This window comes from Sebastes umbrosus, chromosome 13, assembly GCF_015220745.1.
Source record: "Sebastes umbrosus isolate fSebUmb1 chromosome 13, fSebUmb1.pri, whole genome shotgun sequence".
NCBI lineage: Eukaryota > Metazoa > Chordata > Actinopteri > Perciformes > Sebastidae > Sebastes > Sebastes umbrosus.
The window spans coordinates 30,347,311-30,373,388 of NC_051281.1; the positions used below are offsets into that span (position 1 = coordinate 30,347,311).

The 26,078-nt window shown below is 41.0% G+C and overlaps 1 protein-coding gene across 1 annotated transcript; it reads left to right on the top strand.

Moving 5' to 3' along the window:
• The first annotated feature begins 2,150 nt into the window (after positions 1 to 2,150).
• On the top strand, positions 2,151 to 25,624 carry esyt3 (extended synaptotagmin-like protein 3). The gene is made up of 23 exons (XM_037789087.1): positions 2,151 to 2,677; positions 5,632 to 5,673; positions 5,757 to 5,891; positions 6,822 to 6,898; positions 7,079 to 7,148; positions 7,278 to 7,367; positions 7,450 to 7,505; positions 8,723 to 8,843; positions 9,071 to 9,247; positions 10,591 to 10,673; positions 10,996 to 11,044; positions 13,344 to 13,433; positions 13,553 to 13,615; positions 13,707 to 13,766; positions 17,904 to 17,978; positions 18,195 to 18,281; positions 19,151 to 19,300; positions 19,541 to 19,881; positions 21,710 to 21,808; positions 22,235 to 22,366; positions 23,204 to 23,309; positions 24,287 to 24,336; positions 24,434 to 25,624. Exons 1-23 carry the CDS (start codon positions 2,327 to 2,329, stop codon positions 24,471 to 24,473), a joined length of 2,544 nt encoding a protein of 847 aa, XP_037645015.1. The 5' UTR covers positions 2,151 to 2,326; the 3' UTR covers positions 24,474 to 25,624.
• Positions 25,625 to 26,078: the final 454 nt, after the last annotated feature.

Sequence of the window (26,078 nt, forward strand, 5' to 3'; positions counted from 1 at the left end):
CCTACATGACACAATATTACAGAGAGGCCAAATCCCAGACTTGTTGTCACACAGCTTTATTAGAATGAGGTCCTCTGCTGAACTCTCTTGCTCCATCTGCAGGTTAATACCTGCAGATGGAGCATCAGTGCAGATACATTTCACCTGACACCGACATGAGACTTGAATAAATGGAGAAATGGTACACCACTGCTGTTCTATGACGATGTTTTTTGGAAGGCTGGCGCAGTAACAAAAACATTAACATTTATTCTTTTATGGAACAATAAAAACATCCAGTTACTTAATAAAAATGGTTATTTATTATTATAAATTTATAAAGAATTATAATTAATTATATAAAGAACTTATAAAGAATTTCTTGATAAATTCAAAATGACTGTAAAACCTGTAAAAATGCTGTTGTTTTCGATGCTATAACAGAAAGTGTCCTTATCCTTATACTACGAAACCCTGGTACTGTTGATCAACCTTTTAATTCAGAAGATTGTGTGAAAAATATTTATATTGGAGGTGCTAATATACTGAAAGAGAAGTGCTCTAACAAAAATATTAGGAACACAATCAGTTATGTTTCTGTCCCTTCATCTGGATGTTTTTGGACTTCCTTATTTGAGGATATACAGTGGGAGAAAGCTTGAAAAATTTGTGATAAATACTGTATCAACAACAAACTGAAGGAAGATGTTACATAGAATATATTCAGTAAAACTTGTGTTCGAAAGATTCAAGCTGGATATTGATTATAAGTGTGATTTCTGTGGAGTATTTCCCATCTATTCTTTCACTATACAAGAATGTTCTGAATGGATGTAGCCAACTTTCTACAAAAGAAACTTAAGATTAATGTTGAAATAAATATGTGTGATGTAATGCTATATTTTAGTCAAGATAAGTTTGAAAATAACATGCTGTATATCATACAATTAATTATTATTTTGGGAAAATTCCATATTCATAAGAAAAATGGTCAGGAACCAAGCCAACTTTCCTGCACTTTATTAATGGATTCAAACAATATAGCACCATCTTACACAAAGTTAAAAACAAAAAAAGCCATTTAGACTTTTACATTATTAAAGCTGCAGTGGGTAGAAATGGAGCAAATATGATTTAAAAAAGTAATTTTTATAAAACGGTCACTATATCCTGACAGTAGTGCATGAGCATGTAATTTGAAAAAAAAAAAAACGTGTCCTCTGGTGCTCCTAACGGCATCTGCAGGATTCCACAGACCGGAGGAAAACAACCAATCAGAGCCGAGCTGGAGCCTTGCCGTCTCTGAGCAGCTGTCAATCACTCGTGAACTTCGATCAAACGGTCAAACTAGGGAGGCGCTGATCAAATAAGAATCAATATTCTGTTACTGTAATGCCTATTTCTCACGTAAAAGGTTTTCAGAATCATCTTATTGTACTGTTTAGCTGTGAAATGAGAAAGTTTAATTGTGACCCGGCAGCCATGTTGACATCAGTTGAGGAAATACCAAGCACCGCCCACCAGCCGGAGCACAGCCAATAGGAACGCTCTCTCTCTCTGAAATGACCTTTGATGTTCTAAAGCCTGAAAACAGAGCCATGAGGAGGAGCAGAAGTTTAGTTTTCTCTCAGAACACTTGAATTACAATATGCTGAAAGGTTATTATGGAATTTTTGCTCAATGATGCCAAAAACGTTCTGCCTACTGCAGCTTTAAATGGATATAATATGGTGTAAACTAAACTCTTGAATTATGAAATGTATAATTATTTTTGTTTTGTCTTTTTTGTATTGTCTATGTATCTGTTCGTACCTCTGTAAATGAGCATCGAGTTCAAAACAGAAAGGGTTAAAAAATCCTATAAAAACTGCATACCTCCACAAAATAATACAGTATTATTTTACTATTATTTTATTTGACTATTTTTCTACTTTAAAGTAGAGTTGGTAAGAAAACGCACTATACATATATAATAAAAGTCACTGCTAAAATAACAACAAAAAACCCCAACATAACTAATCGGCCCTTACAGTAGCTATATTACAAGCCTGCCTCTCGCATTCATTTTTAGGGTGGAATTCTCTGCGTTTCTCCACCCATGGGTGCAGGTGTGCTCACCTGGCTTTTGGAAGTTTCAAACACGGAAGTTTCAGGATAGTGTCGGCTCATATTACCACTACTCCTCTGGGCTCTGGGCTGTGCAGCAGCTCGGCTTCCTGTCTGCTTCTCCTGTACAAAGTCCTGCACAACTGAACCCATATACACCAGAAACCCGGTTCGGACCTGTTCAGACAGTCCTTCAGGACTTCCTCCAGGTACCGGGCTCTAGCGAGACGTCCCGGACCACATGACGTCCTCCAGCGGACAGCAGTACCCGAGAGAGGGAGGTGTTCTCGGCGGAGAGAGCCTGTCTCTCCGCAGCAGCACGGAGAAGCTGGACTCGTCCGCGGTGAACCGCCTCCTCATGGAGGTGCTGGTGTACTTCGGCCGAGCCGTGCTCGTCTTCTACCCGGTGTACCTGACGGGCTACCTGGGCCTCAGCATCAGCTGGGTGCTGCTCTGCATGGTCATGGCCACCTGGTGGAAGAAGAACCGACAGTGGAAAGACGCCCGGATCGGAACCGCCCTCGACTTTGTGGACAATGAAACCGTTGTGGTGAACAAGGAGCTGCAGTGCGCCCTGCAGATGGCTTCATGGGTATGTGGCTGCTGATAAATACACTTTACTACTGTTTAAGGTCAACCTTTAGATGGCACACCTCTGTCTGCTGGGGTTGTGGACTTACTAGTTGTCAAGTGTGTAACCAAGTTGTGTAAAACCTCCTAAAAGCAGTCCCATAGCCTCAGAGGCTACAGTAGGACACATCATGCTCTCTGTTACCTTGACTACAACACATTATATTTGCATGCCATGCCAGACTGGGCTGAGCCTCCCATAGACATACTCAGAATTGGGTTAAGCAGCCAAATGTGCTGTTGTTGTGTTGGAGGTTTCGTGTCTTAGTATTTGGTTACAGCACCACACCCACTCTAACAGTGACTCATGGGACCTGAGGAGGAAGAGACAGTTGAGAGGGGTTCTTCTAATGTCAGAGGAATGTAATATGCACAATAGATCACATTACTTTGTAGTAGGGCTGTCAATCGACTGTTCACAATGTACCTCAAAGGGAGATCTTTAATACTCTTATACATGGGAGTCGACAAATATGCTGCTTTATGCAAATGTATGTATATATTTATTATTAGAAATCAATTAACGACACAAAACAATGACAGATATTAGGGATGCACCGATCCGACTTTACCTGGCATCGGCCCATACTGAGCACTGGTCCGATACCAGTGTGTACCAGTAATACCAGTAGTTAATAAGCTGTATGCCTCACAGTGTGGAAATGACTAGGATCATTCATTTATCTGTAAGACAACATCAGGCTTGACTTAAACATCGCTCTTCTAACATTGTGAAACAAAATGTAACAAATAAAAACATAAATGTAAATTAACTGAATTGTTATTTATTATTAAAATCATAAACTGTACACCAACAACTTGGTAAAACAATCTTCCAAATGAACAGGAATTACAATTCAAGTTTAAGCCTTTTAATGCAGCAACAAACTGGTCAAAACCTAAACAGGAATTAAAATCCCAGTATATAATATATAATATATATATATATGTATAGTCTATACATATAGAATTGATTGAATAGATCGGCTCCATTGTTACGATACCCGATCCAGCTATTTGAGTCAGTATCGGCCCGATAGCTGATCCAGTATTGGTCCATCCCTAATAAATATTGTCCAGAAACCCTCACAGGTACTGCATTTAGCATAAAACAATATGCTCCAATCATAACATGGCAAACTGCAGCCCAACAGGCAACAACAGCTGTCAGTGTGTCAGTGTGCTGACTTGACTATGACTTGCCCCAAACTGCATGTGATTATCATAAAGTGGGCATGTCTGTAAAGGGGAGACTCGTGGGTACACATAGAACCCATTTACATTCACATATCTGGAGGTCAGAGGTCAAGGGACCCCTTTGAAAATGACCATGACAGATTTTCTTCAACAAAATTTAGCACAAGTGTTCTTTAACCTCATTCGCGACGAGCTAGTATGACATGGTTTGTACCATCTAGCTTTAAAACTGAGCCCGGTACAACCTCCGGAAGATCGATTGCATTAATGCTTTTAAGAAATTAGTGGTGTTAAAACGAATTTGCGTTATTATTGACAGCCCTACCTTTTTAGTTAGTGTCTCGCTTCACTTTCTTTATGTGTGTGAGAGAGACAGAGAGATGATTAAGACATTATACTTTATAGTACTGTGGTTTTAAACACACAGGTTTTTAATACAGGCAGAATTACATTTGAAAATGTGCAGATTTCTGATTTCCACCCAATGTTGTTATATATATTCTATCAGTGGATCTTATTTGACCCTGTTTATAGCAGGGATTCTCAAACCTTTTGGGACCGGGGACTTCTTACAGGGGAGACATTTTTCGAAGGACTCCCTCTTAATCATAACTCAGATTAATCACATGCTCACTACCAGTTGTACTCTTAGAGCTATTGGAGCTATTTGTTTTCTAAAACTTTTCAACCTAAATACTTCAGACCTGTTTCATAGTGATAAACAGAAACACATTTACATTTGAATCATGTTAAGATAAAATGAGATAATCCTTTATTAATCCCACAGTGGAGAAATATTCAATGTTATTGAATGTTAATACCACTTATATATCTTTTAAAAAGAGGGTGATTTTATTCAGATTGCATTCGGACTCAACTTGACAACATTAATATCCTACATTTCAAGTAATTGATCTTATAAACTTTCAGAAAATGAACAGTAGCAAGACTGGCATAGTCTTAATGAATCCAGATCTTTAAACTTACTTCAACTTAAAGATAATGAACTTATTGCTGCGTGTCACAATCATATCAGAGTTTCTAACGTGGGTGGGAGTAATGACACGATATGCTTTGTTTCATTGGCGCAAATGGACCCCATCTGTAGATATGCACTTTTTAATGATACACCTCAATTTTATAATTTGTAGCAAATTATTTCGCAGACCCCCTGACAGAGGGCCACGGACCTCCAGAGGTCCCCGGACCCCACTTTGAGAATCCCTGGTCTATAGGCCTTGAATGTACTTAGAGTTTTGGCTAAGCTTTCCATCTTTAGCATCAGAACTCACTGATGCTACTTAAGTTTATTTGGATAGATGCTCTGTATTAGAACATGATTCCAAACCTCTGTTACAGTCCACAGTTTTGCTGCTGCAGAGAAACATTGGTAAGCCCTAAATAACAAATACTACTGTGCTTCGCCATGTCCTTTTTTTTTTTTTTTTTACTAAGGAATGCTTAGAATGGGGAAAATGTGGAGAATGTTCCTGAGTTGAATCCTTGAATCCACCAGTCTTATAGTCTTTTTAATTTGAGATTAATTAATGTTGACTAATTTAAGCCATTTTAGAATTTGCATGATGGATAATTATTAATTACTGATGCGGTTATGTCTTCCATCACCGCCATCATGCATGCCACTATGTTTGTTTGGCTTGGACAAATACTTCCAAAGCCACTTCTAATTTCACTGTCATATATTGTTTTTCTTCAAAGGTCCACTTTCCTGATGTTGAGAAAGTCGACTGGCTTAACAAGGTACAGTATGAATACAAAGCTTTCTGATTGGTGGTGTGGAATGGAGGCGTTTTCACATGCTCTGTTTTGTTCTGTATGATCAGATTTTGCAGCAGGCCTGGCCTTTCTTTGGGATGTTCATGGAGAAGCTCCTTAAAGAAAACATCCAGCCGGCCATCAGGCTCTCCAGCCCATCGCTCAAAACGTTCACTTTTTCCAAGATCCACTTTGGACACATAGTGAGTCCTCCATCACTCCTTTGACACGCGATCCATTATTAAAGCCAGTCATATGATTAAAAAGTTATTTTTATAAAACGGTCACTATATCCTGACAGTAGTGCATGAGACAGGTAATCTGGATAAAATCATGTTCCTCTGTGTCCTCTGGTGCTCCTAACGGCATCTGCAAGATTTCACAGGCCGGAGGAAAACAACCAATCAGAGCCGAGCTGGAGCCTTGCCGTCTCTGAGCAGCTGTCAATCACTCACAAACTCTGATCAAACGGTCAAACTAGGCAGCGCTGATCAAATATGAATCAATATTCTGTTACTGTTATGCCTATTTCTCTCCTCAAATGTGTTCAGAATCATCTTGTAGTGTACTGTTTAGCTGTAAAATGAGAAAGTTTGTGACCCGGCAGCCATGTTGAGATCAGTTGAGGAAATACCAAGCACCGCCCACCAGCCGGAGCAAACTTTAAAATTTTTCTCATTGGCCTAGTTTGACCGTTTGATCGGAGATTGCGAGTGATTGACAGCTTTCTCTGTTGAATGAACAGCCAATAGGAACGCTCTCTCTCTCTGAAATGACCTGTGATTGGTCGAAGTTTCCCGTCACGGGCTAGATTTTCTAAAGCCTTAAAACAGAGCCATGAGGAGGAGCAGAAGTCTAGTTTTCTCTCAGGACACTTGAATTACAATATGCTGAAAGGTTATGAATTTTTGCCCGATGATACCAAAAACATTCTGCCTACTGCCGCTTTAAATCCTCCTGATTATGACTCTGTTCAGTCAAATGGTAACCAAATCTTTTACTGTCTTATCAAGCAAAGCACGCCCCTGTGATTTACTGTGGGTAGAAATGGTGCCATCACACATGTATCTGATAAACCGAGAGTGCAGCGTCTCAATAAGGACGGTTCCTTTAATATGTTTCCCTAATTCCAGCCTCTCAGGATCACTGGAATGAAAGTATACACACATGAAGTGGATCAGAGGGAGGTGGTTCTGGACATGACTATAAGGTTAGTCGGACACATCTCTCACGTCGGAGCTGCTTCTGTCTCGTCATTTGGTGTTGAATATGTTTTTGGTCCCTCTGTTCTAAGCCCACTGTAACCTCTGAACAAGAACCTATAGTGGGCGTGCATGTTGTTGTCCCTGAGTCATTCTTTTACGTCTCACCCACACTGCTCACTTTGCAGTTATGAGGGCGACGTGGACATCGACGCTGACGTGAATTCGGCAATAACAGCTGGCGTCAAAGGACTTAAAGTGGGCTTCTCATTTTTCTGTATTCTCTGCATCACCCTTATCATCATCATAATCATCACCATCATCATCAATATAATCATCACCATCATGGGTTTATCAGTCTTGTAACATCTGTCCTGAATCTTCCAGCTCCAGGGGATGATGAGGGTCATTTTGGAGCCTCTCATTGGTCAAATACCACTGGTGGGAGGAGTCACCTATTTTTTCATGCGCCGCCCTGTAAGTGACATTTTCATGACCTCACTGTCCTCACATAAGATATGTTATTAGTTTAAAACTCTTAAATCATTTTTTTTTCCAGACCCTACAAATCAACTGGACTGGCGCGACCAACCTCTTGGACACCCCTGCCTTCAGGTTAGTTTCCACAGAACACCCCCCCAGCTCTTGGGGAAAGCTCAGTCTGCTCTGATTGGTCGGCTGGCCCACTCTGTTGTGATTGGTCAAGTGAACTGAACTCTTTGGACTCCGCTCTAACTAGCTTTGTTTGAGCAGGTACCAAACTAGCCGCTAGGCAGGTATTATGCAAATGTGTTACTTGGTGACATCACCACGTTACAGAAGAAAAAGGCGTGACTTTAAGCAAGGCGTTTCAGGCAGTTCAGGAGCAGTGTTTCTGTGTGGGAGTGTAACTCCTTTTGGCGTGCAGACTTTGGGCTTTGTAACTTTGCAGACCTTTAACATGCACAATAAAACTAAACTCAGAAAAAAAAAGTTTGGAAATTTGTTTTTTTGGATTATTTCTCTGTTGTTACAATGTTAATTAGCATTGTATTTTACATCGTTGGAAAGCCTGTTTATTTACCTTCACAATGATGTCCAATGTGTAAGGATCATAAATTTGTGGGATGAGCAGCACAGCTGATAAATAATGGTAAACAGTGTATTCTCCTGTTGGTATTGACTCTTGTTTTGGGTTGTTTGGTGGATTGGATGATTGAACTCTCTATCAGTAACAAGGAACAAACAAGACATATTGGCAATTTTACATTTCATTAATTTAATACACCGTCAGGAGCCTCAGTAGCGGTGGAAGATCCATACGCAGCCACAACAGCCTGGCTGACGCTGGCTGACCTGCAACGAATCCTGGTTGAGGAATGGAACGCCATCCCACAGCAACGTGTGACCAGGTTGGTGACCAGCATGAGGAGGAGGTGCCAGGCTGTTGTGGCTGTGTATGGATCTTCCACCGCTACTGAGGCTCCTGACGGTGGATTAAATGAATAAAGTGTAAATTAGCCAATATGTCTTGTTTGTTCCTTGTTACTGATAGAGAGTTCAATCATCCAATCCACCAAACAACTCAAAACAAGAGTCAATACCAACAGGAGAATACACTGTTTACCATTGACGGAGCATTTTGGCAAATATTACTTGGGCGCTACCCACATAAGAGAAATAATCCACCAAACGCAGATTTCCAAACTTTTTTTTCTGAGTTTATATAACACACTAAAGGAAAGGGGAAAAAAACACAAAAGCCTAATAGGTCCTCTTTAATAGTCAGCCCAACATTTAGCTGTTTAGTCGTCTGGTTGTAAAGCTCTCTCTTCTCATCTGTCACCTTCCAGCTCGCTCTCTGAGGAGACCATCATGGACATCATTGCCTCGCTCATGGTGTTGCCCAACCGCATGTGTGTGCCCCTTGTAGACCAGGTCAAAGTGGACCAGATGAGGTTCCCACTACCTAGAGTATGTAAGATATACTTTCCATTTCACGGATTAGTGTTCATTTCATCACCTGCAGTCACTTGTGTTTTTAAATACTGTACCATTGCACATTTTAAGATAAAAGTCCCCTATCAAAATAATTGTAGGTTTCTCTTTTTCAATTGTTTTTATATATTTGGATGAAGATTTTGTGTGTCTTTATGTGGGACAATATTGCTTGCTTGAATGTCTCCTCGTCTGCTCCTCAGGGTGTGGCGAGGGTCCACTTGCTGGAGGCCAGAGACCTGGTGGCGAAGGACACATACATGATGGGTTTGGTGAAAGGCAAATCAGACCCGTATGCAACACTCAGAGTGGGCAACCGACATTTCAAAAGCAAGACCGTCAAAGAGAATTTGCACCCCACATGGAATGAAGTTTATGAGGTAGAGTAACAGGAATCATTTGAAAACTTCAGTCTCATTCGTATAATCTTTGCTAATTTTCATGCTTTGGTTTCAATAATATGATTACTCTTTTATTCAACTTTTTGGGGCCGTTAAAATTATTTTAAAGCATCTAGATAATCTGTAATTCTGCATGTATCCTGGTATGCAAAACTGGCAAACATTGAAGAGCTACTCAGATCAATGTGAGTAACTCTTTGATTGAAAGCTGGAGTTCTCTCCAGCAATTTCAACCAATTATTTTTTTTTTTTTTGCAGTACTAACTACCTTTTCGGGTGTATCATTTAATATCCCATGTCTACTGTGTGATCTGCTAAAGCCTTCTTCTAAATGTTGTAGCCGTCAATATAAAGAGGACCTATTATTATCATTTTCAAGTGCATACTTGCTTTAATGTTCAAAATACACTTTATTTTCCTCATACCGGCTGTGCTGCAGCACCTCTTTTCACCCTCTGTCTGAAACGCTCTGTTTGAGCCCCCCCCCCCCTCCTGAGAAGCCCAGTCTGCCCATCCTGTTGGGATTGGTCAACCAAACCAAGCTCTTCAGACTCCGCTCCAGCTCCGCTCTAACTAGCTTTGTTTGAGGGCGTGCAAAACTAGCCGCGAAGCAGGTATTATGCAAATGTGTGACTTGGTGACATCACCACGTTACGGAAGAAAAGGCGGGACTTCAAGCAAGGAGGTTCAGGCAGTTCAGGAGCAGTGTTTCTGTGGGGGGGAGGGTAACAGCGGTTCATATACGGTGTCATGTCAGCTCCTCTCTCTTGCTCTCTGTTTAGACACAACTGACAAATATGTGGAATACGTCATTTGAAACCCACGATCACAAACAGCAGTAACACTCGGCTGTTTCTAATAAATATAGCGGATGGATTTTAAATCTTGATTGTGGGGGAGGGACTGGGAGGGAATCAGAGGAATCAAAACTCTGAGAGAACAGAAGGGAGAGAGGGGAGGGAAATAAAAAGCGTTCGTTGGATGCTTATTTTATCGTCCTATCAAAATCAGATAATTTACATCACATATAATATATTATTTATATATAGTTTATAGTAGTTTATCAGTGTGTTTTCTGGCCAGATTTGCTCGCGGCACGTGGAGAAAATAGACCAGACGCCAAAACTATCGCTGAAGATCGTGAGCCGGCCACAGAGCTCCGTGGCGCGTCACGTCCTGTTTGAACAGCCCAGTTGATTTACACGGGCGCCGAAATGATGCCAAAAATCGTGGCGCGTTAATAATAATATAACTGGGGCACAGATTTAAACATTGTCTGAAAGACATTTAATAACATTCGTCTTCCTTTTGTCTGTGTGCAGTTTGTCGTCCATGAAGCCCCGGGGCAGGAGTTGGAGGTGGAGCTATATGATGAGGACACAGATAAAGACGACGTGCTTGGGCAGTAAGAAACTATCTAATAACAGCACAAACAAGCAGGGTCAATGCTGTTTGAGTCACACGTGTTGCATTCACTTTACTATATACAGAGTTATTCAAATATGGACGAGTTTTTTAAGCATTACTTATTACCTTGCCATACATACCCCACGATGGCAACAAACAACACTCAATATGGTTACTTGATTGAAAATATATACAACTTGTACAAAACATGTTTTTAGAGAGGAAAGCTGTACATATGATATTAGTGCTGAAAGTATGTCAGTTTTAAATGTTTGGGCTGTAAAGTTTTCACCTGTCATCATTTTTCGTTATCACCTTAGGTATCACCTTGATTTGGGAGAAGTGAAGAGGGAGATAGAGATGGATCAGGTGAGCTTTTATTTAATATTATGGATACACTGAATACTGTGATTTAGGCCTAATAGGTATATTATTTTCTCTGCAATAATAAAAAAGGTAGTACTCACAAAATGATTTCCAGCACCATAGGACATTACGGTGTATTATTTCCTACTGTTTTAAATTCCTTATGAAGTATTTTGAGAATTTGCAGCAGCAGCATTTTTAAGAATGGAAAGAAACTAGGGCTGTCAATCGATTCAAATATTTAATTGTGATTAACCGCATGATAATCACGAATTAATTGCAAATTTTTTATCTGTTTAAAATGAACCTTAGTATAGTATTTAATACTCTTATCAACATGAGTGGGGAAATATGCTTGCTTTATATATATATATACTGGAAAAACAAAGTTTGGAAACTTGTGTTTGGTGGATTATTTCTCTGTTGTTACAATGCTAATGGTCATTGTGTTTTACATCGTTGGAAAGCCTGTTTATTTACCTTCGCAATGATGTCCCACTTGTAAGGATCATGCATTTGTGGGATGAGCAGCACAGCTGATTATGTAGGTAGCGCCCAAGAAAAATTTGCCAAAATGCTCCGTCAATGGTAATCAGTGTATTCTCCTGTTGGTGTTGTTTTGAGTTGTTTGGTGGATTGGATGATTGAACTCTCTATCAGTAACAAGGAACAAACAAGACATATTGGCTATTTTACACTTTATTCATTTAATACAATATGTCAGGAGCCTCAGTAGCGTTGGAAGATCCATACGCAGCCACAACAGCCTGGCACCTCCTCCTCATGCTGGTCACCAACCTGGTCACACGTTGCTGTGGGATGGCGTTCCATTCCTCAACCAGGATTCGTTGCAGGTCAGCCAACGAGGTTGTGTTGGTCACTCTAACACGTACAGCACGCCCAACCTGATCCCACATGTTGAATTGGGTTGAGGTGTGGACTCTTGGCAGGCCGTTCCATTCTCTCTACTCCCACATTGTGGAGGTAGTCTGTGATAACCCTGGCTCTGTGGGGGCGAGCGTTGTCATCTTGGAGGATGAAGTTAGGTCCCAGATTGTGGTGATATGAGATCGCCACTGGCTGCAGAATCTCATCCCGATATCTCCCTGCATTGAGATGGCCTTCAATGTTGACAACCTTGTTTTGCCAGCGAGGAAGATGCCGCCCCACACCATGACACAGCCCCCACCAAAAGCTGTTACTCCATCGGTGCTACAATCAGCATAGCGTTCTCCGCGTCGTCTCCATACTTTGACCGTGGCGTCCAACTTTTGCAGACAGACCTGGACTCATCACTGAACATGACATTCCCCCACATGTTCAGGTTCCATTGTCTGTGTTGTCGACACCAGCGCAAACGGGCCTGACGGTGAAGGGCAGTCATTGCAGGCTTCCTGGTAGCTTTATGAGAATACACTGTTTAGAGCATTTTGGCAAATTTTTCTTGGGCGCTACCCACATAATCAGCTGTGCTGCTCATCCCACAAATGCATGATCCTTACAAGTGGGACATCATTGCGAAGGTAAATAAACAGGCTTTCCAACGATGTAAAATACAATGACGATTAGCATTGTAACAACAGAGAAATAATCCACCAAACACAAGTTTCCAAACTTTGTTTTTCCAGTTTATATAGATACATGTATGTATATTCAAAACCAATTAACAACACAAAACAATGACAGATATTGTCTAGAAACCCTCACAGGTACTGCATTTAGCATGAAGAATATGCTCAAATCATAACATGGCAAACTGCAGCCCAACAGGCAACAACAGCTGTCAGTGTGCTGACTTGACTATGACTTGCCCCAAACTGCATGTGATTATCATAAAGTGGGCATGTCCATAACGGGGAGACTCGTTGGTACCCATAGAACCCATTTACATTCACACATCTGGAGGTCAGAGGTCAAGGGACATGACATTTTTTTGTCGCCAAAATTTAGCGCAAGTTTGGAGCCTTATTTAGCCTCCTTCGTTAATACTTACTAGTATGACATGGTTGATACCGATGATTCCCTCAGGTTTTCTAGTTTCATATGATACCAGTATCTTCACTCTAGCTTTAAAACTGAGCCGCTACCATGTAAAAATCGCAAGTTGCGTTAATGCGTTTAAGAAATTAGTGGCGTTAAAACAAATTTGCGTTAAGGCGTTATTATCTCGTTAACTTTGACAGCCCTAAAAGAAACGTTTAAATGATAATGCATATTAAAACCATTTCCACCAGTTTTTCTCTTTAAGTGCAGTCTTTATATGAATGTCATGTTGATGAATGAATCTCCCTCGCTGCTATAGTGGTTTCCTCTGGAAGGGGTCCAGAATGGAGAAGTTCATCTCAGGCTCCAGTGGTTTTCCCTTAAGAGTGACCCCAGCCTGCTGAGGGAGGTAGCCTCTTTTGTTACTTACATTTCTTTCATCATTAACATTTATATTCAGTATCCTCAGGCTGTAACTGGAGTTATTGGGCCAGCAGGTTGTGTAAATCTTGTATCGCTCTCTTCCAGTCTGCAGACGGCTTTGCTTGTGCTATGCTTGCGGTGTATCTGGACAATGCCTCAAACCTACCGGTAAGTGGCCTGTTGTTGCTGTTGTTGAGAGCAGATGATGCAACATGGACAGACAAAGTGTGCTGATGCGTGTTCTTGTGTGTGTCTCCAGAAAGACAACAGTGAGATCACCGAGCATCAGAAACACGGGAAGCACTCAAAGGAAGCTCGGGTAAGCCTACCTCCCTCTCCAGTAGAAGGAGCTGGGCTGGAGCTTAGGGACCCCAGACCCAGAGGCCCCTAAGGCCCCATTTTCATTGTGTCTCCGATAGCTTGTTGTAGTTTGATTGATTTTTGAATTTCTTTTGTGAATATACACCACTAAAGTACAATAGGTAGTTTTTGCCCTTGAAGGAGGTTAAATGCTGTTACAACTAGTCAACACTATGCCAAAGACAAAACATACACATCATACCTGTCCAATAAAGACAAACATCCGACATTTACAGTATATATATAAAAACTAAAACTTAATGTTAAAAACATTCATCATTGTTGAGAATAGAATCGACAGACATTAGTACATTGTTTATTATCCCTCTGTCATAGGAACAAAGGAATATGCATAATCAATATGAATGCATATATCATTTTTTCACCAGTCCACTGCTGGTCATAATTGCATTAGTCATATAGTCCATATACTGAATGTCAGTTGGTCTTACAAATAAATTGAATCAGTTTTTAAAGGGTGCCGACAAGTCTAATCATTGCCAGGAAACCCATACTGTTCCTAAAATATTAGTCTACGCTGTACTTGACCTTGACTTGACCTATTATGCTCCCTTTTCTTTAGTGTGTTATACAGTTTTTTTATTGTGCACGTGAAAGGTCTTAAATGTTACAAAGCCCAAAGAGTTACCCTCCCCCACAGAAACACTGCTCCTGAACTGCCTGAAACGCCTCACTTGAAGTCCCACCTTTTCTTCCCTAACTTGGTGATGTCACCAAGTAACATATTTACATAACAGCTGCTGAGCAGCTAGTTTGGCCATGGATGTATAAAGAGAACTGGATACAGCGTCAGAGGCGGGCTCCCGTTCATTCCTATGAGAGTTGCTCAGTGGCGCATGAAACGAAAATGGCTCGACTGCCGAGTGATAAAGTACCCGGATTTTCTAGCGACCTTCCGCATCCATTGGGCCCATAGAGCAGGCGCAGTAGCGTTTCCTTTAACTCCACCTCTCAGCCCTCGCTCCAGCTTCGGTCTGGGTCTCATTCACATGAACAGAGGAAGAGAAATAACTCTGGATTCAGCTATTAATGCATTTTACAACTTTTAAGTGTTCATACTGGGAAGGTGATTTACCTAAAAAAAAATGTATCTGCTGAATTACAGACATCTCTTTCCCAATAGAAGTCTATGGGAAAAAGTATTTTTGGGCCCAATGCATCATGTGACGGACACAGAAGTTGAAAATTTGCTTCAAAATCCAGCGCTCTTCCTGGGGGCTTGAGTTTGGCACACCCTCAAACAAAGCTAGTTAGCTGAAGAGTTCGGTTTGGTTCAGCTGAGAGTGGGCCAGCTGAGCAATCAGAGCAGGCTGGGCTTTTCAGAGTGCAGGAGCTCAAACAGAGCGTTTCAGACAGAGGGTGAAAAGAGGTGCTGCAGCACAGCCGGTATTAGAAAAATAAAGCGTGTTTTTGAACATTACAGTGCGTAAACATGTTCAAGTAGAAACCCAAAATACAAGTTTGCACCTGAAAATGAGCATAATAGGTCCTCTTTAATCCAGTGCTGTTTGGTATTCAGAGGCCCCACCCCTCTTCCAACAGAACCTGTTCATACAAAGGTTTTATCGCTGGATGTTCCCCATAGGGTGTGAAAGAGAGGCACTTGTATTTCTCCAGCACACACTGCCTTCAGTTTTTTTTTTTCTCAGTTATTTATTAATAGACTGCATGGGAAGGTGTAAGGCCTTATATTTTAGGGGTTGTCAAATAGCTCACGGGACACCTAACAGCTTCTTTTTCACTTTGCTGCCTTACAATTTGATTGTCTTTTTGTATCTTGATGTCAGACAAAAGCCTCAGTGAGGTCAGGTGTTTTCTGGTGTAGTGCTCCAGGTGTACCTATCCCTGTGCGTAGCTGGTATTTCCTGTTCGTCTGGTGCATGCCTGTCATTTTGTTATGTGGGTGTGTTGTTACCAGCTGGTGTCCATGTTGCTAGATTTCTTCCTTAAACCCAAGGCTTGTTCAGGGTGAGCTTCTCAGCATAAAGAATTGTGTAGAGAAGTGTTGATGAATAAGTGAACAATGGTGAGGACGTCTATGTACTTCTCGACTCATTTTCCATCTTTGTAGGGCAAATATAGGCTGATATTTTTTTTAGGATTTTAACATTTCTAGATAGGCCAAATCAATAAATGCCGTCGTGTTCACAGATTAGTTTACAGATTCTTTGACAAACATTTGACCCACTCAAATTTGTGCCCATACCATAATCCCCATCCTTCTACTAATTAAAGTAGTTATAACATTATTATGACAAATAGTTAAGAGTTATTTAAGGACACGTTTTGACCCAGACTTGTTCAACAGATCTATTTCAATTCAAGCTCTCTTAACTTGAACTGTCAGTAGCAGCCATCGCCTCTGATGCCCTCTGCTGGTCATTGTATAGAAATAGAGTGAAGTGAAGTGAGAGAGGCAACACTGAATTCTCAAGTTAAGATTTCATTGTCCTGCGCTACGTTGTGTCACAGCAAACATAGTTGAGGAAAACTGCAAAAACAGGCTCGTCTTAAGGGTGACAGACCATGGATGTAAAAGAGGTTGTGTCCTGGTCTTTTGCCCTGTGTGTTAATAAATAGCCTACAGCTACATTAGATTCTGTTGATGTCATGCTACTAGCGCTACTAGCTATTGGCTGATAGCCGGTTGTTTGGGAACAGAGATGTTATACATCCACCACGGTACAGGCTGACAGCATACAGCCCATGGGTGTATTATAAGATAATAAAAGTGATGAATTACAGCCAATATATCCATTATTACAGCTGCATACAGCTAGCAGGAAGCTGGCAGAACCGGATATGTCATATAAGCGTGCACGGCGGTGCGGTCCCGTGGGTCTGATGACCGTTCATTATGCCGAGGAAAATAACTCTGGATACAGCTATTAGTTCATTTTACTGCTTTTAGGACATAATGATTTAAATGAGGCCTATTTAAGTGTTCGTACTGGGAAAAAAATATCCCCTATTTCACAGAAGTCTCTTTATACATCAATGACTATGGACTCATTGCCGTTTTCAGTCCAAAATGTTGAAAGCGCTACCGATGTGTCATCTAGCGGCTGTTGTGAAAAAAGCACCAGAGTTTTTTCTCTTTGCTTTTAGACTCTTTGCCATCAGTAGCATTCACATTCTTCTCCAGTGATAATAAAAGTGTATCTCTCTGTTGTTGTTTTTTGCCAGCGTTAACATCTGTTTTATGTTTCCCAGATGTTGTGGTATGTCTGTAATGTGTTAGGGAATGGAATGTATAACCTACCCAACCCTTGAGGCAACAGGCTGCTTGTAGACAAACTCCCAATGTTAGCTTGTTGCTGGTGGCTTGGCTTATTGTAACCAGCAAAAGCAGATTTTTAAAGGTCTCATATTGCAGAAAGTGAGATTTCCATGTCTTTTTTTATGATCAAGTAGGTCTAGGTGCTATATAAATACTGTGAAAGTATCAAAACACTCAATCCACAGAGAAATGCACACAGCCTGCATTCAGAAACTGTGCCTTTAAACGAGCCGTCAGGACTTCTGTAAGGTTGTGATGTCACAACGATACAGTCATCGGTAGAAGAGCCGCTAAACTCTGCGTAGTTTATACACCCAGTTAGTCCCCAGCTGCAGTGCAGATGCGGAAGACCGCAAACGCTGACCAATCAGAGAGCAGACTGGGCTTTTTCAGGAGGGGGTCTTAAAGAGACAGGCGCTAAAACGAAGCGTTTCAGACAGAGGGTGAATACAGGTATATTCAGACAGACATTATGAGAAAAATAAAGTGTTTTTTGAACATTAAAGCATGTAAACATGTTCATGTAGAAACCCAGAAAAACAAGTATGAACCGGAAAAATGAGCATGATACGTCCCCTTTTAAATTGTGTCATATGGGAAACAAACTCTGAAAACAGTTGAGATATCAAGTTTCAAGTAGCATTGTTGTTAATGGTCACTCTGCCCATCAGCACAGTTGCTAACTAATATTTCTCATTGTTCCTGAGGGTTTCTGTGTCAGTGTTATCGACACAGTGTATGAAAACGTTTTTTTCCTCAAAAATAATGCACTGTCTCACCGATTTACTTCTTCAGCTCACGAAGAGGAAGACTGCCTGCCCAAACTCCTATGTGGTATTTTCCGTCGATGATGAGGTTCAGAAAAGCAAGGTACAGCTCTCACTTGATCACATTAATACACCATTTTCTCCTACAGGCATTAAATGAATACGATATCTCCTAATTCATGTTTGTGTTTGTTTCGATGTATTTTAGCACGGTACAAGAAGGCCGACTTGTAACTGTCGAACTGAAAAGTTTAATTTCAGATTGACATTTGCAATGAAACCAGTAGTCATGACTCGTCACTGTCTTCTCTTTCCGCAGGTTGTGTACGCATCTAAAGACCCGGTGTGGCAGGAGGGCTTCACCTTCTTTGTGCATGACGTCAGAACACAGCAGCTCTCTCTTCAGGTCTGATATTTAATGGAGCACACACCATGCAGAAGGTTTTTCACACATTTTTCTGTTTTGATTGCAAATTGGCAAACTGCACAATAAGTATGTGGCTGGACAGTGATCAGACCCCCGAGACATTTGTATTTATCCCTATGAACCTGTATGTGTAATAATAATATATGTATTGCACTGACAGGAGTCCGCTACCTTGTCATTTCATCAACCTAAACAAGACTCGGTTTTGACCGAGTCTTGTTTAGGTTCTATCATTGTCTAAGTAAGCAGCCATGCAATGCATTCTGGTAGTGTGGCGGCACAATTCATACAACATAAAATGTTGTCAGAAACACATTTCGGTGAACTATTTTCATGATACAAGAGAAGAAAGTTTACAAATGAGTCGCCACGTTAGTTCTGGTTTGAAAGCTGGGAGCAGCAGCCCACGAGCAAAGAAGTATATTGATACTCTTAGCCACGAGGGAAAGAGGTTCATCCAATCAGGTGCCGAGCACCTTATGTCTAGTTGCAGCCCATCAAGCGTCCAATGCTGGGAAGCGCAGCGATCACTCCGGTGAGTGGAACCGCTGACAACCCCCCTGAAAACATAAACAAAGGACTGTTCCTGCTTTTTCCTTTCGAAAGAGCAACGGACAATGAGGAAACTCCAATACTCCAACTGTGTAGCTTCATCACTCAGTCAGTCACTCGCTCAGTGGCAGACTTTTGTATTTGTAGGATTGGCCCTCTGCAGTCCAGCCAAAAAGAGGAAATGTTGTAAATGTACTAGACCTCTTTGAGTCAGTGAAATGTCCTCAGGAGATCCAAAATCGTTCCCATTCACTGCTGCCTTAGTTAATAGTTTTCTTTGTGTTCTCGTGGTCCAGGTCAAACAGCATGAGAAGAAGGATCAGCTCGGTGTTCTCAGCTTGCCCCTGAGTCGCCTCCTCAACACCTCCGACATGACCCTAGACCAGCGCTTCCTGCTGGAGCGCTCCGGAGCAAACAGCCAGATCAAGCTGAAAGCCACTCTCAGGGTGTGTACACAACGTCGGCAAGCACACACACACACACACACACACACATTTAGTACGTAGAAACTCACATTACACATTGACCGATCAAGCACATCACACATTCAGTACAAAGATACAGTCTCATATACCAACACATTCAGCTGCTTCAACCAGCACCTCGATCATGCAGAACGTGGAAATGAGCTCTAATACATGGATGTTTTTATACTGACATTAGCCATGTCCTCAATCCCACAATAGGTTCTTACTATGGAAAAGCCTCCACCCAAGATTATCCTCAAACCTCCTCCACAAGACAAACAACAAAGGCCGCAGACTAACCAAGGAGGTAGCGCCCCTCTATCCACTCCGTCCGTCGCTACATCCTCCTCTCCAGCACTTTCCCCCGACACCATCCCCATCCCCACCACCCTCGCCTCACCTCCGACCTCGGCGGAAGATACCGAGGATGGCTCTCGTGAAACCAGTCGGTCAGCTTATTCCACGTTAAACATGCGTCGGTATGACTCCACCAGCCTGCTGTCAGAGAACTCCATCGCTTCGTCCCGTTTGGACCTTTCAAGCGGGGCCTCGTATCCAGAGTGAGTCTACAGCTTTGTTCTTTGTCTGCATGTCGTTTTCAGATGTTTCGTGCGCTGACCTCTAACCTTTCTACACATCATGAAATAAAACTATATAGATTTTATTTAGCAAGAGTTAAAGCTGCAGTCGGTCATTATTATCAGCCTTTTTATTATTAGTAGTAGTATTAGTTATATTTCTATTATTATTACAGCTATTAATTTCGATAGTTGTATTATCACTCTTCTACATCCACGTCTATTGATTTTTGTTATTAGTCCTACTTGTATTAGTTCTTACAGCTGCTGTGCTATTATTGTGGTTGCTGTACATCTCTCCCCCTCTCTCTCTGTCTCTCTCTCTGTCTTTCTCTCTCTCTCTCTCTCTCAACCGGTCGACGCCCACCCAGAGCCCGGTTCTGCTCGAGGTTTCTACCTGCTAAACAGGGAGTTGTTCCTGACCATGGCGCATAACAATGCAATGCTCATGGGGGATCTCTTGTTGGGTCTCTAAACTATAGAGTACAGTCTAGACCTGCTCTATAGTCTCGAGATAACTTCTGTTATGATTTGACGCTATATAAAAATAATCATGTTCCTCTATGTTCTCCTAGTGCTCCTAATAGAGTGCACCAGGGATGACGTATTTTTGTAGGCCAACCAGGAAGTTAGCATCGCTCTGGGTTCCCTCGACAAAAAGCCAATGGGATTTTCCATCAGGTTTTGGATTATTGCAGAAAATAAACTCTGCGACAAACACAGGTTTATGATATTTACTAGGGCTGTGTATTGGCAAGAATCTGGCGATATGGTACGTATCACGATACAGCGGTTACAATTGAATATATTGCCATACTGTATTTCTATACTATACTATATTGTATTACTATACTATATATACATACTATTACTATACTATACTATATTTTAATTTTTTTAAATCTAATTTTCGGAAAACTGTAATAGTATAAAGAACACACCACCATATGCATATAATCTGAGTAAAAAAAGTTTACTTTTTATGCAGCCAGAACAGTGGGATCTGCATTTGTATTTATCAGTCGCTGTAACATCCAGCATCAGAGCAATACTCTGAGAGGACACGTACACTGAGAGGACACGTACACTGAGAGGACACGTACACTGAGAGGACACGTATACTGTGAGGACACGTACACTGAGAGGACGCATCTCTTTGCAAATTAAATAAAATATTTTCCTGAGTTAATCTTTGCATGTAAACTATTAATTAAAAATCAAGTATTTTTGACAATCGATACAGTATCACAAAACATAATATCGTGATATTCGATTTTTACAATATTTTCTTATACCCAGCAAGATAAACTTCAATAATGAACATCACTTTTATGATTTTTGAAGTGTAAATGCAATCGCCAGTGGTAAAAAGCTAACGTTAGGCTATAAACAAACTACACCAGGATCGCGTGAATGCAAGTATACACAATGAGACTATAAAGGCGGACGAGTCAGCGTGATGACGTTTAGTCGTCTCATTTAGCCACTTGTTAGCAACAGCCTTTTTGATCGAATATGAATCGATATTCTGTTACTGTAATGCCTATTTCTCTCCTCAAATGTTCTCAGAATAATCTTGTAGTTTACTGTTTAGCTGTAAAATGAGAAAGTTTGTGACCCGGAAGCCATGTTGAGATAGTCGAGCCAAAACTAAGGAGGCAGAGGAACACAGATTATCTGTCTCATGCACTACTGTCAGCAGATAGTGACCGTTTTATAAAATTAACTTTTTTATCATATTTGCTCAAAGTTACCGACTGCAGCTTTAAGTAATAAAAGTGACATTTCCATCTGTTTTCTTTCACTACAGGGCCATCAGGAGACATCAGGGTTCATTTGGGCTGATCCAGCTGACTGTGCGCTACGCCACCCTGAGGAACAAACTCATTGTCATAGTTAACTCCTGCAGGTACAGCAGAAAAATCCAGCCTCGCTAGTGTTACCCAGCTGAACTAACAATGACCTGAATGTACCCATTTGCTCAGCTGAGCTCTGAACACATTTTAGATCTCCCAACACAGAAATTCACATTTCAGTTTCTGTGTCATTTGTTAAAATACTGTACATATACAGTACTTGGCTTGTGCGTATACAATATATGCCTGGTATGAAGGGATAATCAACTTTTTTCTTCAGCCCTTGGTGCAACATCAACCACACAGTTTTGTGTTGTGAATACTTATAATAGTCAGTATTTCCTGGGTTTAAATGCTGTGACTGAATCTGACACACCAAACGAGTTAATTGCCATAATTGAACATACAAATGATTTTCTCTTCAAATGAACATGGCGAACCAGCTGTGTTAACCCATTGTGTGCACCTGTTACCTGCAGGAACTTATTCCGCGTCAGTGAGAATGGCACGGACTCTTACGTCCGCCTGTATTTACTCCCTGACCAATCCTGGATACACCGCAAGAGGACACATGTCAAGAAGAGGACAGTCTATCCCGTCTTCGATCACAAGTAAGCTCACTGGATCCATCCTACATCAAAAAAGTAGGACTGTCAATAGATTAAAATATTTAATCGAGATTATCTGCAAATGAATCACACATTTTGTATCTGTTCAAAATGTACCTTAAAGGGAGATTTGTCAAGTATTTAATCCTCTTATCAACATGGGAGTGGACAAATATGCTGCTTTATGCAAATTTATGTGTATATTTATTACTGGAACTCAATTAACAACACAAAACAATGACAGATATTGTCCAGAAACCCTCATTCAGCATAAAAAATATGCTCAAATCATAACATGGCAAACTGCAGCCCAACAGGCAACAACAGCTGTCAGTGTGCTGACTTGACTATGACTTGCCCCCAAATTGCATGTGATTATCATAAAGTGGGCATGTCTGTAAAGGGGAGACTCGTGGGTACCCATAGAACCCATTTACATTCACTGATCTGGAGGTCAGAGGTCAAGAGACCCCTTTGAAAATGGCCATGCCAGTTTATCCATGCCTAAATTTAGCGCAAGATTGGAGCGATATTTAACCTCCTTCATGACAACCTAGTATGACATGGTTGGTACCGATGGATTCATTAGGTTCTAGTTTCACATGGTGCCAGTATCTTCACTCTAGCTTTAAAACCCACTACCCACTGAGCCCGCTACAACTTAAAAATTGCAAGTTGCGTTAATGCGTTAAAGAAATTAGTGGCGTTAAAACGACTCTGCGTTAACGTGTTATTATCACGTTAACTTTGACAGCCCTACAAAAAAAAGCTCTCCTTTCATTTCGTTGAGACCGTGTCTGAAACGTGTTTTCTTTCTGCCAAACCTCTCTTTCATCACAGGTTTGAATTTGATGTGTCACTCAACGAAGCACAAACCAGGAAGTTGGACGTGGCAGTGAAAAATGGCAAAATGTTACACTCGCGGGAGAGCAAGGACATTGGCATGGTGGGTAATGCTACTTGTGATAGACGGGGTACGGGCAATTGAAATACTCTCTGCCAGGGGTTCTCAAACCTTTTGGGGCCAGGGACCAGGGGGAGAAAATTTGCCAAGGACCCCCTCATAATCCTAACACCGATTAAGCATCATGCCATTTGTACTCTTAGATGCCTTGGGAACTATTGGTATTCTAAAACTTTCCAGCCAAATACTTCAGACCTGTTTGATAGTGACTAACAGAAACACATTTCAATGTGAATCATGTTAACACCACTTTGTTTTGCCCCGATATTCCGGGTGCTTTGTAATCGGATGTTGCTTTAGCTTGGCTGGATTCATGGCTTCGTTATTCGGCACCTGAAGACACGTGACGCATTGAGGTCTCCCGTCACTGTTCTAAATAAAACCAAACTCGATGTAACTGTCGTCATATTACTTAAAGTGACTTAGCGTCACTTGACGATGTGGACTGACTCAAATATTTCTCCATGCTTGCCAGCTAATAAGCTAAGCAGCAGCAGGAACGGTTTGTTGCTCCCTGAGTGAAATGACTGATTAACGACAGATTGACGTGATGTGTCACAATCACATCAGAGTTTCTATTGGCCCAAAGCTAACGTGGGGGGGAGTAATGACACAATATGATTGCTTTATTGGCAGGAATGGTCCCCGTCTCTAGAAATGCACTTTTCAATGATGCAGCACAGTTTTATAATTTCCAGCACATTATTTTGGGGACCCTCTGACAGAGTGCCACGGACCCCCGGGGGTCCTTGGACCCCACTTTGAGAATCACTGCTCTATGCAGCCTCTAAATTTCCAACTTTAGCTCATAACAGTTCAATGTTGTAAATGTTTGTATTTCATAGACATAGTATATTGCAAAACCAATATCTTGGCCACTATGATCGTCACACAGTTTTACAGTTTCCAACTCAGTCTGGATAACTGACTGAATTTTCAAGTTCTGCTCCTGTCCACAGGTGATGGTAGATCTTTCACAGGTGGATATAGCCAAAGGCATCACAGAATGGTATGTGGCCCAGTTTTTTCCTTTTCCATGATAGAAATGTATGTGAGGAAACAAATGCTTCAGTTATATGAATATTTCATTTCTCTTTCCTCTTAAGGTTTGAGCTCACACTGCCAGGGCTGAAGAAATCCAGCTAGCGGGTAGAGCTGTAAAACGTCTGTTTTCAGAGCAGCTCCTCAGCCACTGCAAGGCCAAGATGCAGGCCTGATAAATGTTGGGAGAGTTGCATATTCCTGTGTCTTCCTTATCATCGTGGACCAGAGTTGGGTTTTACAAATGCAGCACAAAGCCCATCTCAGATCCTGGACATGTTTGGTACTGTATGTCAACAAGGGTACACTCACTGGCACATACAGTAATATTCCAAACCACACCCCTACTTAGGGTATTACTTGGAATGAAGCGTTTAAGTGCATCTTGTCCCACTTACAGATAGCCGCCATGATATAACACAATATTTTGTTCTAAATCCAATTCATGATCCAATTTATTGTAGCTTATTTGGATTGACGAATAGAAACCAAATGATCCTGAATAATAATGCTATTGCTAAGCATTTCTTTTAGTATGAAAATAGAATGTAATTCATCAGAACATGTTTGTATTTATACTCTATCAAGAAACAAGATAATTTCTTTAACTTGGATAATTTGGATCTTTTTTTGTGAGAGGTTTTTGAGTTGACCTGAGCCAAAGTTATCCTTTTGTATTTCCGTGTATTCCTATTGATAGTTTTTACTATAGAAGGGGGGAAAAGCAAGTGTGTTTGGTGCGGCAATCCAGGAGATTTGCATTGCATATTGATGATGGGTTACATGCTTTAATATACATAAAACTGTACATATTCACAGTTGGAAGAAGCCAAATACAACTGGAGTTCTGTGTGGGCAGCTGAGCAGTTCTTCTGAAGCAGTCGGTTCATTAGAGAGGAAAAACAGCACATGATCATTTTCAATATTTTAAATACTCACACTCACAAACAAGCTTCATGGAGAGTACTACTAATAAAATATCTTTCTGCATTGACGTAGAATTTAACTTGAAAAACAACACTAATTCATTAAGACATGGAGAAATTCCCTTTAAATTAATTACAACTATCATCTATAGTTGACATAGGCTTGTGGTAGCCATCCTGATGAGCTGTTTATCTGTTGTCCATTTAAATTATTCAGGAGCTGGATAATTTATGAAACGTTTACAGTTGCTGGTATTTTTTAATTGACACTGTACATGACTGTGAGTTTTCAGTTAACATTTGGATGGAAAATAAACATCTTTAAGAAAATAAATGTGTTTTTTTTTTACTTAAAGTGGTGAATGTGGTGAAGTGTGAATGTGAGTGTGACTAGTTGTCTCATGACATACCAGTACATACATGAGTTGCCTGCAGGTGTAGGCGTAAACTGTGGACTCCAATCCGTCAGCGAGTCTCGCGAGAGTTTATTTTTATTTTTTTTTCATTTTGCGGGTTACCTTCTAGATCATGAATGTGCACGGCGCTTTAACACGCTGTCCTGTCTAGAATGTAACCCCCAGGCTGTGAAAGTCTCGCGAGATGATTAAGGTTAGGACAATGCCTAATGAAAGAGGCTAAGAGAAGGGTCTTGGGGTCTGGGGTATTACACATGCGCAGTGTAACTGGAGCTGTTGTGCAAGGCAGCTTTATTTGTAAAGCACATTTCAGCAACAGGGCAATTCAAAGTGCTTTACATAAACAAACATTGCGACAAAGTACAAAA

Excerpts from the sequence above, each read along its gene's own strand:
- esyt3 (XM_037789087.1), top strand. The coding sequence starts at position 2,327 with ATGACGTCCTCCAGCGGACAGCAGTACCCGAGAGAGGGAGGTGTTCTC. Across the intron at positions 7,149-7,277 it reads CTGGCGTCAAAGGACTTAAA|CTCCAGGGGATGATGAGGGT; the intron begins GTGGGCTTCTCA and ends TGAATCTTCCAG. Across the intron at positions 19,882-21,709 it reads AGCGGGGCCTCGTATCCAGA|GGCCATCAGGAGACATCAGG; the intron begins GTGAGTCTACAG and ends CTTTCACTACAG.